This window comes from Gopherus flavomarginatus, chromosome 3, assembly GCF_025201925.1.
Source record: "Gopherus flavomarginatus isolate rGopFla2 chromosome 3, rGopFla2.mat.asm, whole genome shotgun sequence".
Classification (NCBI taxonomy): Eukaryota; Metazoa; Chordata; order Testudines; family Testudinidae; genus Gopherus; species Gopherus flavomarginatus.
Genome location: NC_066619.1, coordinates 105,340,815 through 105,355,312, shown reverse-complemented (window position 1 = coordinate 105,355,312; position 14,498 = coordinate 105,340,815). Strand labels below are relative to the sequence as shown.

General features: G+C 42.1%; 1 protein-coding gene across 5 annotated transcripts in view; it reads right to left on the bottom strand.

Moving 5' to 3' along the window:
- Nucleotides 1–14,498, bottom strand: part of SLC24A2 (solute carrier family 24 member 2) — a 199,558-nt gene that overhangs the window by 83,760 nt on the left and 101,300 nt on the right. For 4 of the 5 annotated variants that reach the window (XM_050944184.1, XM_050944179.1, XM_050944180.1 and 1 more), the window contains 2 exons: nucleotides 12,010–12,048; nucleotides 10,646–10,754 (listed from right to left, as the gene is read on the bottom strand). In XM_050944184.1, coding sequence (XP_050800141.1) covers nucleotides 10,646–10,754; nucleotides 12,010–12,048 — 148 coding nt within the window. The remainder of the gene's footprint in view (nucleotides 1–10,645; nucleotides 10,755–12,009; nucleotides 12,049–14,498) is intronic. The other variant, XM_050944183.1, reaches the window with a different exon arrangement.

The following is a 14,498-nucleotide window of genomic DNA, read 5'->3' as shown; positions in this document are numbered from 1 at the left end:
CTCTGATATTGCTGCATGACGCAGAATATGTTATGACTAAAGCATGCAGAAGAAAAGGGAACATTTTTTTTTAACAAAAAGATCTTTTTTTTCCCCTTTCTGATATTTGCTGAAGTACTCAAAGCCAGAGAAGAAAAGTATTGGTACAGAAGACTAAATTCTTATTAGATTTTCAAACTTCCATGATGTTTCTTGCAAAACTTAGACTTTTCTACTCTGTTTGTACAGCCTCACCATATGGGGCACTGGTCCATGACTAAAACTTGAAGGTGCTATTGCAATAAAAATAATAAATAGTAATTGTAAAAGTACAGTTTTTCTTGCATAGATGATGCCAATGTCATCTCATTAACACATTTAAGCAAAAGTATTTAATGGTACTGAGGACGATATGCTCATCCTCTTTTTCTTTTATCACACTTTCTACTTCTTGTGTCATGTCACAAAGTACAGACCCATTATTCCTGGATGCAGAGCTTGCAGATGTGATCCTGCTCACGCTGAAGTCAAAGGGAGCATCATCATTGTATTTAATAGAAACAGGATCAGACCCCAGCATCCTGAAGAGATATCATGCATGTGGCTCCAGTTTTATGCTAAATAAACCAAGGAACCAATGACACTTTTTGACATTCTATTTTATTTCATAAATACTTTTAAAAAACAAAACAAAAACAGAACAAAACTAAAGCCCTCAAATGCAAATTGATAAATCAACTCAAAATATTACTTAAAAACAAAAATCTCTGCCCTATTCTAAAATATCATTTGCGTTGTACCAAATGCACATATCTTTGCAGAAAGTTCAAACTCTCCAGCTATCAAAATGAGATTTATTTTTGATATGTGCCACAGGAAAAGCTGGAAATTCTATTTTCTATTATCTTTGGCTTTGAAATCTGAAGTAATGCTTTGAGATTCCCTGAGGAGGAGAAGAACTATTTAGCTTGTTTCTTTCTCTGCTTTATGATAGATATTAACAGGGCTATCTAAAATATCTTCTGTAGCTAGCCAAACACATTTGCATTTAGTTGCACACAATCCAAGATCTCTGTTTTTGCTATGTTGTTGCTCACCTTCTGGCTAAGCTAACCACAAACATTTTTCACATTGTCTTAAGTGTTTGGTTTTTTTTAAGTTTAAGGTGAACTGAAAAGGTTTTTTTGAAAAAGTGGCTGAAATCCTAAACCAGTAACATATTATTTCTAGAGGCAAAAATTTCCAATAATTCCCCATTAAAGAAAAATGTCTAGAATCTCATTCTCCTTTGCTTTCCTGAAAAGTCATGAGGTTTCTGTGTTCGGTCTAGAAAAACACTGAAAGTAGGGCATTTTGCTGCATTGGCTTCTTTGCTTTAGATGCTAGGGATCACTCCAAATCTTTGCAAATGAATGACAGAATCTTCAACTCAGTGAGATCTCTCCTTTGTCAATAAAGATCCCTGGCACAAGTTATAGGGATGCTTGTCTCAATGGGAGCAGGGGAAGGAAATATCTGCAAGGTTCACTCTGTGAATATTTCTCCTCAATTCAGTTTTACATATATTTAGCCATTAATTCTCTTACTAATAAAATGCAGGCAACCTTTGTGGTAAAAAAAAAACATATATAATAAATCACAGCCTTTCAGCAGCAGTACATTATATAATAGGATATTTTGGAGGTAGAGTATAGAAGGAAACAGTAACTCATCCAATTGGGTAATTGCAAGATATAAATCTGTGAATTTGGGCAAGACACTGGGTGCAACTGTGCCCCATGACTTTTTAGGCAGAAAGTCCCCTCTGTGTATGGGTCACACCTTTCTCACATGGCAACAGGGGAGTCGGCCATCTGTCTAGCAGAGTTCTTCCTATTGTCCAGACCTCAAGCAGAACACTTTGTTAGTCTAGGGATTCGTGAGTATCAACAAGATGGAAATGAGTGGGCTGTCAACAGCCCTGCAAAGATTCTTCAGGAAAATTAATATATCCTCAAGTTATATTAACTTTCTGGATCCTCCACACTGTGATTGAAATCCCTCTTTGAGTGGAGCACTTTGGACAGCCACCAGTAGAAGAAACCACAGCTTCATGGTTGCAATACAGTTACACCTTGACCTCAATATAACGTGACCCGATATAAAACAAATTCGGATATAATGCAGTAAAGCAGTGCTCCGTGGCGGGCGGGCGGGGGGGGGAGGCGGGGCTGCGCATTCCAGTGGATCAAAGCAAGTTCGATATAATGTAGTTTCACCTATAATGCGGTAAGATTTTTCGGCTCCTGAGGACAGCGTTATATCAAGGTAGAGGTGTATATTGCCAGGGAGTAAGAGGAAGAGTTGTCAGGACACAGAGCCCATATGGGATGGGGCCTTGGCACAGATGGTCCTGTCTCTCACTGTATCTGTAAGACGGTGGACAGGTTCTACAGCTTGTTCTACGTAGGGGTTGGGAGGGTAGACCTGGCACTTCAACACAACAAGTAGGGAGAAATATTTGAGCCTTGCAGCTATTTCCTTCCCCTGCTCCCACTGAGACAAGCATCTCTATAAATTTTAAAATGTGCCAGGGATCTTTATTGACAAAGGAGAGATCTCACACAAAAAATGGTACCCTCAATAACATAATGCCCATTAGTGTCAGGTAAGGGTTGGCCTGCCACCAAAATTACACTAAGTGCTTCTTTGTTTTTGTTGTGAGAGTCCTTGACAGAACCAGGACTGGTGCTAGGGGTTTTAGCGCCCTAGACGCACTGCAATTTCGCCGCCCCGCGCGCTGCTCCTGCAGCTCCGGTAGAGCTGCCACAGTTGTGCCTGCGGGAGGTCCACCGGAGCCGCGCGAGCAGCCGACTGTCCGCAGCCACGACTGCGGCAGCTCCACCAGAGCCGCCTGCCATCCCCTCTGGCAAAACACCACCCACCAATAATCCTGGTGCCCTAAGCGATTGCCTAGGCCGCCTAAATGAAAGCGCCGGCCCTGGACAAAACAACAGTTTAAAAAGGTAGCCTTTTCCAATAAGGAAATAAAGATGTGGGGGAGGGATTTATATTTTTCATTAGACTGACAAAGAGGGCTGAATCCTGATGGGCACTCAGACCCCTTACTCCCTCAGAGTAACTACAGCCACCCTAAATGATCCTGGGAATGGTCAGGTGAGCACAGTATGGAGCAGCTTCTCAGCCATGCAGCAGCCACTTATCCATTCAATGGGTGAGTCCCGCTAAAGCAGAGATAAGCTTCACACTACCCTGACAAGCCTTCCACAGGTTTCAGCCCCCAAGTTTCCCCTGCAGATGTCCTACAGAAGCTACTGCAGCTTTGGAGTTGCAATAAACCGGAGCAGCCTATACAGAGAGACAAGAGCCTCAAGGAAAGTGTGGTCCCCAAAATGTTATCTGGTAGAAGTGGTGTGAATGGTATTGGAGGAGTCTGTGGTTCTGGCCTCTGAACCCATTTGTTTGTTGGTCGATGGGCTGTTTCCTGCCATTCAGAACTGTTAGCTCGTACTCAGGGAAAGGGCACCACTTGGTCTTCTCACTGTCTGTCCAACTTAGACTCCTTGCTGTCAGCTAGGTGATGCTCAGGGATGCAGGGGGTGGCATTTTTTCACTGCAGTGTCACTTCCTGGCAACTCTCTAGCAATACATAGCATGGGGAGAAGAGAGTCTTGGATTCCACTACCAGGGATGGAGAGCAGCAGCTGCTGACAGCATGCTGGCTGTTGGTGAGGAAAGCCCGGCTCCCACTTCATGAGTGCATGCAATATTGCTCTCTGGGTGCGAAGCCTGGGCAGGCTGCAGAGTTTTGGTAGGTCTCTGCAAATGCTGAGTGTGCATCAATCAGGATTTGTCCAACAGATCTTCAGATGGTTAAAATGATGACCATGGGTCTGATCCTGTGAGTTGCTGGATACCTCACATGTCCAACTCACAAGGTAGCTACAGTGGAATTAATTCAGGAAGGAGAAGTAAAAGGGCAAGGATTAGGAACACAAAAATAAATCATTCTGTCTGATCTTTTCTTTGGCTTGCAGAGGTAATTTTCAAAGAAACAGTTTGAATGGTAGAGGTTATACTCTTGGGTGTTACTAAATGTAATGCTTCCACAGACTTTGTGATGTTAAAATAAATAAGGCAGGCAGGCTAGCTCTTACTGAAAGTTTTGAAGGATCCACATCTATAACCTATAGAATGCAGTAGAGATGAAACCAGTAAGATTTATTGAAATCATTTGAAGCGTGTTATGGGATTTAATAGAGGATTGTAGTGAGGTGCCCTGGCTCCCAGCTGCGCCTGAGAGAGCCGAGCCCCTGCAGCCTCCAACGTGGGTGGAGCCACCGCCGTCCATTCCCGCCCCCCGGAAGTCAAGGGGCAGGACAGGAAGTATAAAAGCACATCCCCGGCGCTCACTTGGAGGCCAGCAGCCGAAGAGACCAGACACGGGTGGCTGAGCTCCCGCCCGGCCTGAGCTTCCCCGTGCCTGGTATCCTGAGGAGGACAGGCCAAGCCTGCCCCGTGCCCGGTATCCTGAGGAGCTGCCTGAGCTTCCCCGTGCCCGGTATCCTGAGGAGGACTGGCTGAGTCTGCCCTGTGCCCAGTATCCTGAGGAGGACTGGCCGAGTCTGCCCTGTGCCCAGTATCCTAAGGAGGACTGGCCGAGTCTGCCCCATGCCCGGTATCCTGAGGAGGACGGGCCGAGCCTGCCCTGTGCCCAGTATCCTAAGGAGGACTGGCCGAGTCTGCCCTGTGCCCAGTATCCTAAGGAGGACTGGCCGAGTCTGCCCTGTGCCCAGTATCCTAAGGAGGACTGCCAAGACTGCTCCGTGCCCGGTATCCTGAGGAGCTGCCTGAGCTTCCCTGTGCCCGGTATCCTGAGGAACCCATGGTCTGGGACCCACCGGAAGACGCCGGTGAGACACAGGTACCTAGAGAGGGGGAGGTCGGAAGTGGCCCAGGGGTAGCCGACCCAGGTTCGGCTCCCGAAAAGCCTGAACCAATGTCAGTGTGTTGCGGCCAGGATCCCCACTGACAGCAGCGACTCTTGGCCGCTGCTAGGGCCCCAGGCCGGGACGCAGTGGAGTGGGAGAGCCTGCGTTCCCCCTGCCACCCGTCCAAGGGTGGCAGACTCCCCCTCTCACTGGCCTGAGGAGGCCGTTCTCGTAGACTAAGAGACTATTTGTCTGCTCAGCCTCTGCTGAAGGGCCTGAGCTCTGAACTGCTTATTGTCCCGCCCTGACCCAGGGCCTGAGCTTAGAGACTATTTGTTTGCTCAGCCCCTGCTGAAGGGCCTGAGCTTTGAACTGCTTATTGCCCCGCACTGACCCAGGGCCTGGGCTTATCGACTATTTGTTTGTTTAACCTCTGCTGAAGGGCCGGAACCAGGAACTCTTTGCCGTCTGTAGTGAGGCGCCCTGGCTCCCAGCTGCGCCTGAGAGGGCCGAGCCCCAACACCGGATGGTTACACGGATGATACCCCTTCCATAGAATTTTAAAACCAATGTATAGAATTTAATAGAGAATTATATCCTTGTTATAGAATTCTATAGGTTGATTAAAAAATTCTATAGAAACATAACATTCTCTTTTAAATCCTATTGGATTTTTTCATACAGCCTGGTGTTTTTTACCTCTTCTCTTCTATTTTTTTTAATTTGATGTTCAAAGAAGATCCCTGCTTCCCTGCGTTAAATTGGTGAAGGGTCAGAATTTAAAATACCTAAGGTTACTTAAGCCTGAGATCTGTATTTCTAAGTACAAAGTGTGAAAGGTAAGATAGAGGCACAATGAAATGCCCTTTTGTATATGAAAAAAAACGTGAAAGGTCTTTGCAGACAGATCCTGAAAAAAGATTTCGCAGATTTTTATTTCCAAACATAAAAAACAAAATAACAAAAACAAAACAAGTTTTTTAGAATAACGACTAAGCCATAGTAGTATGGTGTCCAGAAGATTAAGACAATCAACCTGTGAAGCACTTAGATACTACAATGATGGGCGCAATAGAAACCCCCAAAATAGATAGATATGGTAGATGGCTTGACCTGTGTAATCACTGTGACCATTTAACAGCAGTATTTGAACAAGAAAGAAATTGTAGAGACTGGCAAGAAGCTAGCACACAGGAGAAGAGGAAGAGTGGGATATTTACAGACCTATAAGTTGCTCCTAATAAAAATAAATTGAGGGATTTTCTGCAGCTTCCCAGCAGTATTGCCCTGATCCAAAGTCCATTAAAATCAATAGGAATCTTTCCACTGACTTCAATGGCCTTTGGATCAGGACCTAATTATACACGAGTCAGTACACTGAGTCTGATCCTGCAGCCCTTGTTGTCATGAGTAATATTGATAGAAGTAATTCATCTGACTTCATCAGGACTATCAAGTGAGAAAGAGTTGCAAGGTCAGCACTTAAGCAGTAACAAATTTGGCACAGGACATTTCCTGGAGATTAATGACTGGCTGGGAATAGTTGATGGTCTGAAGCACAGCCATTCATTAATCTTAATCCCCAAGAAATGTCCTGCTGCAAGGTCATTATTGCTATAATAAGATAAAAATGGGAAAAAAAACAGCGCCACATTGATTTTGTTTTAGTGATGCAATTTCAATTGATATGCAGAGATCATTTCTAGCTAATGAAAGTCCTGTACATTTGCCAGTCCGAGTGGTTAAATTGATAGTAGTGAACATCTACACTATGGCCAAGATTTTCAAAAGCAGAAGCATAAATTAGGCTTTTAAATCCATATGTGGAAACCTACCTGATTTTCAAAAGTGCAACGCATGCAACAGCTCCCATAGACATGAGTAGCTATCATTAGTTATTATTAATATTTGTATCAAACCCACATGTGTGTTAAGCAGTTTGCAAAACAAAGAGTCGGAAAAAATTCCTGCCCCCAAAGACCTTACAATCTAGAATTCAGACACGACACAACAAGAAAAAGTGAGAACAAACAGGAGGGAAATGGGGAGAGGAAGGACAGGATCACATTAACAGAATCATGTGGTCGTGACTAATAATTCATGTATATTTTGCGGTGAGTAAAAATTGCTTTTGTTATTTTTTAACATAATTGCAATTTATTTCTTGTTTTCTTCCCAAAAGAAATGAAATTTTAAGTGTCTGAATAGGTAATAGTGGTGGCTTGACAAGTGAATTATTCAAGTGTGAATACTATTAACTATTTTCACTTAAGTACATTAGGTGCCAAGGCAAATATTAGGTCACATAGATCAAACTAACTTTTTTACTTAACAGACCAACTCTATGTATGCATTCAGACCCATATCTGCTGACTTTCTTTTCATTCTTGGTAGCCTTACAAAGCCATCACAGGTCTGGGAGAATGAGCTAGATTCTTTTCTGGCACATCCATTTTCTACACATTGTTTACTGAATTACAAGTGTAGAATTTTTATTACCAATGTTGATATATGAGCTAGAAAAAAAATTAAAAACATGACTTGATTTTCCAATCCCAGAGTGTCAATGTTGTAGAAGGTTTAGTAAAGATCTGTAGAACTCTCCATGTGTCTGCTTTACAAACCTCTTGGAATGCAGAAGATCTGAAGCCCTGAGACTGAAGTCTCTCTGAAGATGTTTGAACATAAACTTGGTAAACCATAGCAACAGAATATGAAATCAGATAGTTATTTTCACATGCTTTTCCTAGACACAGCCTAACAGTCATTACTATATTTATGGGCAAATCAGGGTTAAAATCCTTGTCCTATTGAAGTCAATGGGAGTTTGATATTTGCACATCCAGATAGTCATTATGGTGCCTAACTAGTGATCTGTACATTAAATTAGTGTGGTCTATCACAGTAATTACATATGCAAATGTAGGCATGCAGTTCACAGACATTTTTGCATGTGCAAGTAGGTTTCTACTTTTTGAAAATTTAGCCCACTGCGTCTCTGTTAAATGAAACAAAAATGTGGCTAGACTGTCTAAGAAATCCAGTTAGAAGCCAAGAGATTGTTCAATTCCAATTTGTAAAGTAAAATCATGCCAGGATGGACATGAAGGCATGGAAGAAAACATGAGAATGGTGACAGAGATGGTGGAACACTGAAGGAAGCTTCCTTGGATATAATTTAAGATGAATGCAATAACCACTAAGCAATGCTCTATTAAATAGTATTGACTACATATTTATTTTACTAACATGAATTAACTACTACATACAGCAAAACATTATTGAGTTATTTGCTACAGTAATTACATGATCTGATTTTTAAAAGAGCCCAGCACCTACAGCTCCCAAATTAGAACACAGATTTAGAAAGCTTTCCTTCGGAGACTATTCTAATGAGATGATCCTAAGTTCCTCTTTGGTACATGTTATATGGAGCAAGACCTGCAATGGGGAAGAATCATGGACAATGGTATATAGAGGAATGAGCTAGGCCTGAGAAACATGAAATATGTTAGGCTAGGCAAACAGGTTCTAGATAAATAAAAACTGGCTGATCATTAATCTTACTTCTGAATCTTTACTGAGGCCTGTATTGGGGTTCAGTTAAGAAGTTCATGTGATTCCCTCTCCCGCCAGAACCTTCCAATTTTCCTTTGGTCTTCAATCTCTCACTAAGGCCCCTCCACTGTTGACTGACTCTCCCTAATCCACTTTTCTGCAGCAATCCTCTACGTAACCTCTAGTAACTCCTACCTTTAAAAATGAATTCAGGAATCCCATTTGTGTCTAGGCTCAAGTGCCTCCACTTTGAATTTCTCTATACTCTAGCACGTGATGTGATTGGAATAGTTAAACCAGAGTGTGCAGTAGCACAGATGGAGCTAGGGACCTACAAACTTATTTTTAAGGATGGGAAAGGAAAATGGAGAGGTTTGGGGGGGGGAAGCGTTTACATGCTGTGCTGGTGATATATCAAGCTTCTGGATGACGGAAGGTCTGCCTCACTGGAAGGTGGAGATGGGACCTGAGTTGGGATTGGGAAAGGAGTTGCAACATTGAGAATATCTGCTTGCTTTGACATTAATAGATTCATATCTATCCTCTTGTATGGTTATTCAGATGAAGGATTTCAAGTGGGTTGCCCCAATATGTTTCCTAGTTTATTAGGTATGGTAATAGGACTAGGCACAGTTTGTGACTGACTCTATGCTACTTAAAGGGGCAGATTTTGGCAGTTACATAATGCAGCATCTATTAAATGGAGAAGTGCAGCCTCAATTGCATCAACAGAGAGAAACCACAGGGCTTCTGTAAGATCAAAAGCAGTGGAGGCTGCTTTCAGGTGGATATGTGTTTTGTGTTCTTAGTGTCCTTGTGATAATGGTTTAATTCTAACAAAAATAATAGCTATATATTTTTTTTGGCAGATTAAAGCAACAAAGGGTTTGGATTTGTACTATAAACCTTTCTGAGTGCAGAATTAATGGTGTAGATAACAGAGGAGCTAAAAAATATGACACTTTCATTTTGCATAATAAGTGTTAACTTGCATGTCTGGAGAGTGAAATGGAAAGGGAGATTTACTGCTTTAAAATGATGCAGAGCTGCGTTTATTTTGTTTGGTTTTTATTGCGCGAAAAATACTTGCAATTTAAAAACATACCCAGTGAAATCTGATTTCTTGGTATGTACTATGAAGAGTAATTTAAATGTATTAGGGTGCTTCATATATTTTATAATCACTCAAGTTTGGAAGTGACCAGGGCTTTTGATATTCTTAGAGATTTAGGACTATTTGAGCCATTCACATCTTTTAGGAGGAATTATAACTTTGAAAAACACATGATTGCAGAAGACATACCCTATTGCAACAGGGAAACGTCATGTAATTGGAACACACATTTCACAAATAAATACTTGGGTTTGGATTTTTGGAAATCCATCTGAAGGGAGTGGTGGACAAGGTGATACTCAGTTTCAAACTAAACCAATACACAGTTATGTTTTCCATCTAGAGGATCACACAGTGAACACATTACTCAGCACTTTGATAATATCAGCAAAAGTGTGTGTGTGTGAGAGAGAGAGACAGACAGAGACAAAGAGAGGTGTGTGTGTGCGTGTGTGTGTGAGAGAGAAAGATGGGGTGGGAGTGGGTTTCAGATCAATAATGGCTCTGAGTTGATTGTGGATAATCACATTCTATCTGGTCTCAGTGAATATCCATCCAAAGCCAAGACTGCAATATCTCAATGTAGTCTACATTCCATATTACAAGGTAGTTCCATGTTTAGCTTCCCTGTTATATACCGACATCAAAGCCAGGAAGAGGAAATTGATATCCCACACAAGTAGCAGTAAAAACATCTTTCTAATTTTTACATCCTTGCCCAACATGAACTCTGTTCAAGCCCAAACTAGACAGAGAGAGAGAAAGAGAGAGAGAGAGAATTGGTACTTACAGTGCATCCACCAGACAGTCATGATTATTATTGGTATCACAATGAAAGCAATCCCTATATGTCACAATCCTTCATGGGACTGTATATACTGTGGCATTAGAGTGCAAGCCCTCTCTCAGAGATTGCAAAAAAAACAAAACAAAAACAAAAATGAGCAAACCAAAACCAAAGAGAAAGTAGTTCAGGTACAAACAACATTTTTGTAAGTAAAGGGGAAAATCTTTTTTTGTTTTGTTTGATACATCAGAGAAAGAAAAAAAATTATTGGGATACCTTCGGCAAGTGGGTCGAGTGTGTGAATCATAAGCTGAAAGATGCTGTTTCTCATTAGACTGTTGTGGAGAGATGCAGAGCTCCCGCCTCGCTGGAGACGTGGCTTGGTCTGAATGAAAAAGGAAAAGGAATTTAGCCTTTTCTTGAGAATGGATCCAGTAACACTATAAGCTGTATTCATCTCCCAGTGAAAACATTTCTGATGTCCACCGGTCACATTTTGTACTAAGTAATGTCACGTATACACCCCCTTTCATCCCAAAGGATCCACTGGTCATTCATTAGTAGACTGGGACTCAGCAGATGTGGCTTCAATTCCTGATTCTGCTACAGACTCCCCCGACTCGTAGGGCAAATCAACTGACCCCTTTAACTTTGTCCAGCCTAGGATTTAAGGGTGCGTTGTTAGAATGTGTAACTAATATGTTCTAAAAGTCTAGCATAGACAAGGCAGTGTAGACTTTATGTGCTAAATTTGTCAAGTTAAAACCTAGAAGGGATTCTTTTAGGGGAGAGAAAAAGCAGCTGACAGTCATGGCAATCTTTAGTTTCATTGTGGAACAATCTAGCTCTGTCCTGAAGTACACCAGCTTTTCATTTCAAATGCCTGCAGTCCATTACAGACCATTAGATATCATCAAAATGATGTAGAGAAAGGTAAAAAACCCACCCCATTTATACGATAGCAAGAAAGGCCTTAGGTCAGTTATAGTAACAATATGTGCCTCTGCCTATGGTTTTCCATCAGATGCAGTTGGCAAGGTTGGAAAAAAAAAAAAGGACTTTCAGAATGATGATAAATAATGTGCACACATGTGCATGCACAGACACACAAAATAACAGAGCTAAAATAAAAGATCTTTAATATATTTTAACAGGCTTATAAACATCTAGAAGAGACTCTCTTTCCTGTGCCAATAATTATATAGTATAACAGCAGCTGCAGTTGTACAACCACACGATTCTTAGAGAATACAGCCTTTTTGTGGATGGCAATATTCACAAAACATTCCATTTGGCTGGATAATAAATAATAATCAGAGCCAACAATTTGTAAAACTAACAAGCCTCTGACAAACCAATTAAAAAAAAAACAGCTGAAGGAAATATTTTGTTTTCAGTGAAAGCACGTACAGGGCACATACATTAATTCTTGGTGCTAAATGGAAAATTATAGAAACTGAATACCAGAATTAACTTGTCACTTTAACACTGGAACTTAATTATTTTTAATTGTATAGCAGCATTGGGGGCGGGGTTGGAGAAGGATGATAAGTTTATTAAAATGCTGAAGTGTGCCAAAGCAAAGTAAGATTTGGCTCAGAAACAAATGCCCAGACATAAAAATACAAACTGCTGCCTACCGTCAGTGTTTGGTCATCCTTGTCCCCAGCATTAGCTGGCTGCATGCATGGGAAAAAAAAAAAAAAAGAAATGTCACAAGGCACATGCACACATTTTCAGGGAAGAACATCAAATAATTGAAGAGGCAGTTAAACAGCATGTACTTGTGTACTGAGTGACATAGAGATTCTATAGGCTAGAATGTGATTTCACAGCTCTGGAACTATGTGATGTTAAAGACCTTAAATATTCTGTAGGTACTAGGTAATAGTGGATTCTTTTGAAAAGTTCAAGCTGAAATGCTCCTGAAACCTCTTATCTTTGCCTCTGATATGTTACTGAATTTCAGGGTCTCAGTTATAGCCAGTTGTCTAAATACTGAAGTCCTCATTTTTTATACAGTCTTTAGTGAGGCAAACTCACATTGGCTTTGATGGGAGTTTGCCTGAATGTTGAGAGTAATAAACTCAGTAAAATAATGAAGGTTGGACCATTATTGATAATGATTCCAAATGATGATATCTGAAAAAAAGATGTTATGAGTCATTATATGAGCTTATTTTTTTAAACACCCATCTTAATGGGACTCAGCAAAATGCCATATAGCCCTAATTGTCAGGATCAAACAGTTACAAGCAGATAACATGGCAGCAGAGTATTGCCCTCCCATGTACAAGAATCAGACTCTGGGGTGGATTTTGAAGACATTGCAAACTACAAAATAGATGATTTGTGTCCCATAGATATTCTTTCATTCTTCTGAGCACAATAATGGCAAGACAATGACATTCATAGGATGAAAAACTGGGGAAGACTTTGGGTTTCTCTGCAAACAAGTCGACGCAGCGATCCCTAACCAATGTTATATGCCTGGGTTGTTGTGATGAACAAAAAATGTATTAGTGATGGTAGCCTGGATGTTTTGTGACACTACAGAACTATGTTTCTATAAATATTTTTTGGAGGCTTGTGATCATTGACAATAAACAGAGTCATAATGTTCTCTTAAATCTGCTGAAACCCACAGTACAGTGTTAATTCACCAGAAAATACACACAAAAGCACTAGTGAACTATGATTAATAAAACACTGCATACTCTACCTGTGTTACAGTCAACCTCATGTGATGATGCCCCTTCCCTCAAAAAGCAGTGTTGTAAACCATTTCCTCCATACCAAGTTTTCTTTCTATCTATCAAACAGCTCAACAAATGGTGCTGTATTCTACAGCACAATCCCCAGGGGGAATTATCCAGTGCAATGAGCTCAGCTTTTTGACACACATCGAGATTAACTGTTAACACGCCTTTTCAGTTAGTGAATTTAACGTTGGGGGTTAAGTAGAAGAGAAATAATTATGAGCAAATACTGATACTGATTCAGTTCATTTTTGTTCTGCAGTGAGCAGAGGAAGAACTGGACTTAATTCTTTATGTCCAAAATGTCCCCAGCTGAGAACATCAATTTGAAGAAAAGATTATGTGAGAAAAGGCTATCTTCTGATCTGTAATGGATTTCCCCCATCTCTCAAGCCAGGCTGACTCAGTGCAAACAACAACTGGGAAATAGCACCTGAGGAGAGAGCTTTTATTAGAACTTAAAAAAAGAAAAGAAAAGAAAATTTCTGCAGTAAAAGGTCAACAATTTGTGCTCATTTATCTTTAGACAGTATTTTGATGAGTACTGTTTAATAATGGTGTGTACATATATGTATACATATATACATTCTATAAATATATATGTACACATATATTATTCACATATACTTTCAGGGGTTGTTATTGTATTATTCCTTCCCCACAAATCTGATCTGCGTTCATACTGGGGAAAATTCACTCTAAGGTGAAATTTTCACCTAAACAGGGACAAGGCCGCCCGGAGGGGGCAAGTGGGGCAATTTGCCCCAGGCCCCAGGCCCTGCAGGGGCCCCCAAGAGAGTAGTCTGGCCCGGGCCCCGCCTTCCCCCATCCCCCGGAGCCTCAGTGTGCCGCGTACAGGAGCGCCCCTGGGCAAAGCTAAAGTGGCACGGCTCAGGCAGGGCCTGAGCTCCATCCCGCTCGGAGTTGCATGAAAAGGGCGTGGGACTGTGAGCTCCGCAACCCTGCTGGAGTCACGCTGCTGTAGCGCTGTCCAGGGCTGTTCGTGAACGCAGCACGCCGAGGCTCCGGGAGAGGGGGGAGGCGGGGGTAAGCAGCATGGCAGGGGGCCAGGGGGGAGGTTGGCTAAGGGGCAGGGAGTCCTGGGGACAGTCAGGGTACAGGGAGGGGGCAGGGGATCTGGGGGGCGGTCAGGGAACGGGGAACGGGGGTTGGATCGTGGGCATTCCGGGGGTCTGTCAGGACTCAGCGGGGCGGGAAAGGGGTTGGGGCAGTCAGGGGACAGGGAACGGGGGGTTGGTGGGGGGTGGGGTCTCGGGGTGGTGGTTGGGGAGGGGGTCTTGGGGGGGTGAGGGGACAAGGAGCAGGATGGGTCAGAGATTCTGAGGGGGGCAGTCGGAGGGCAGGAAGTG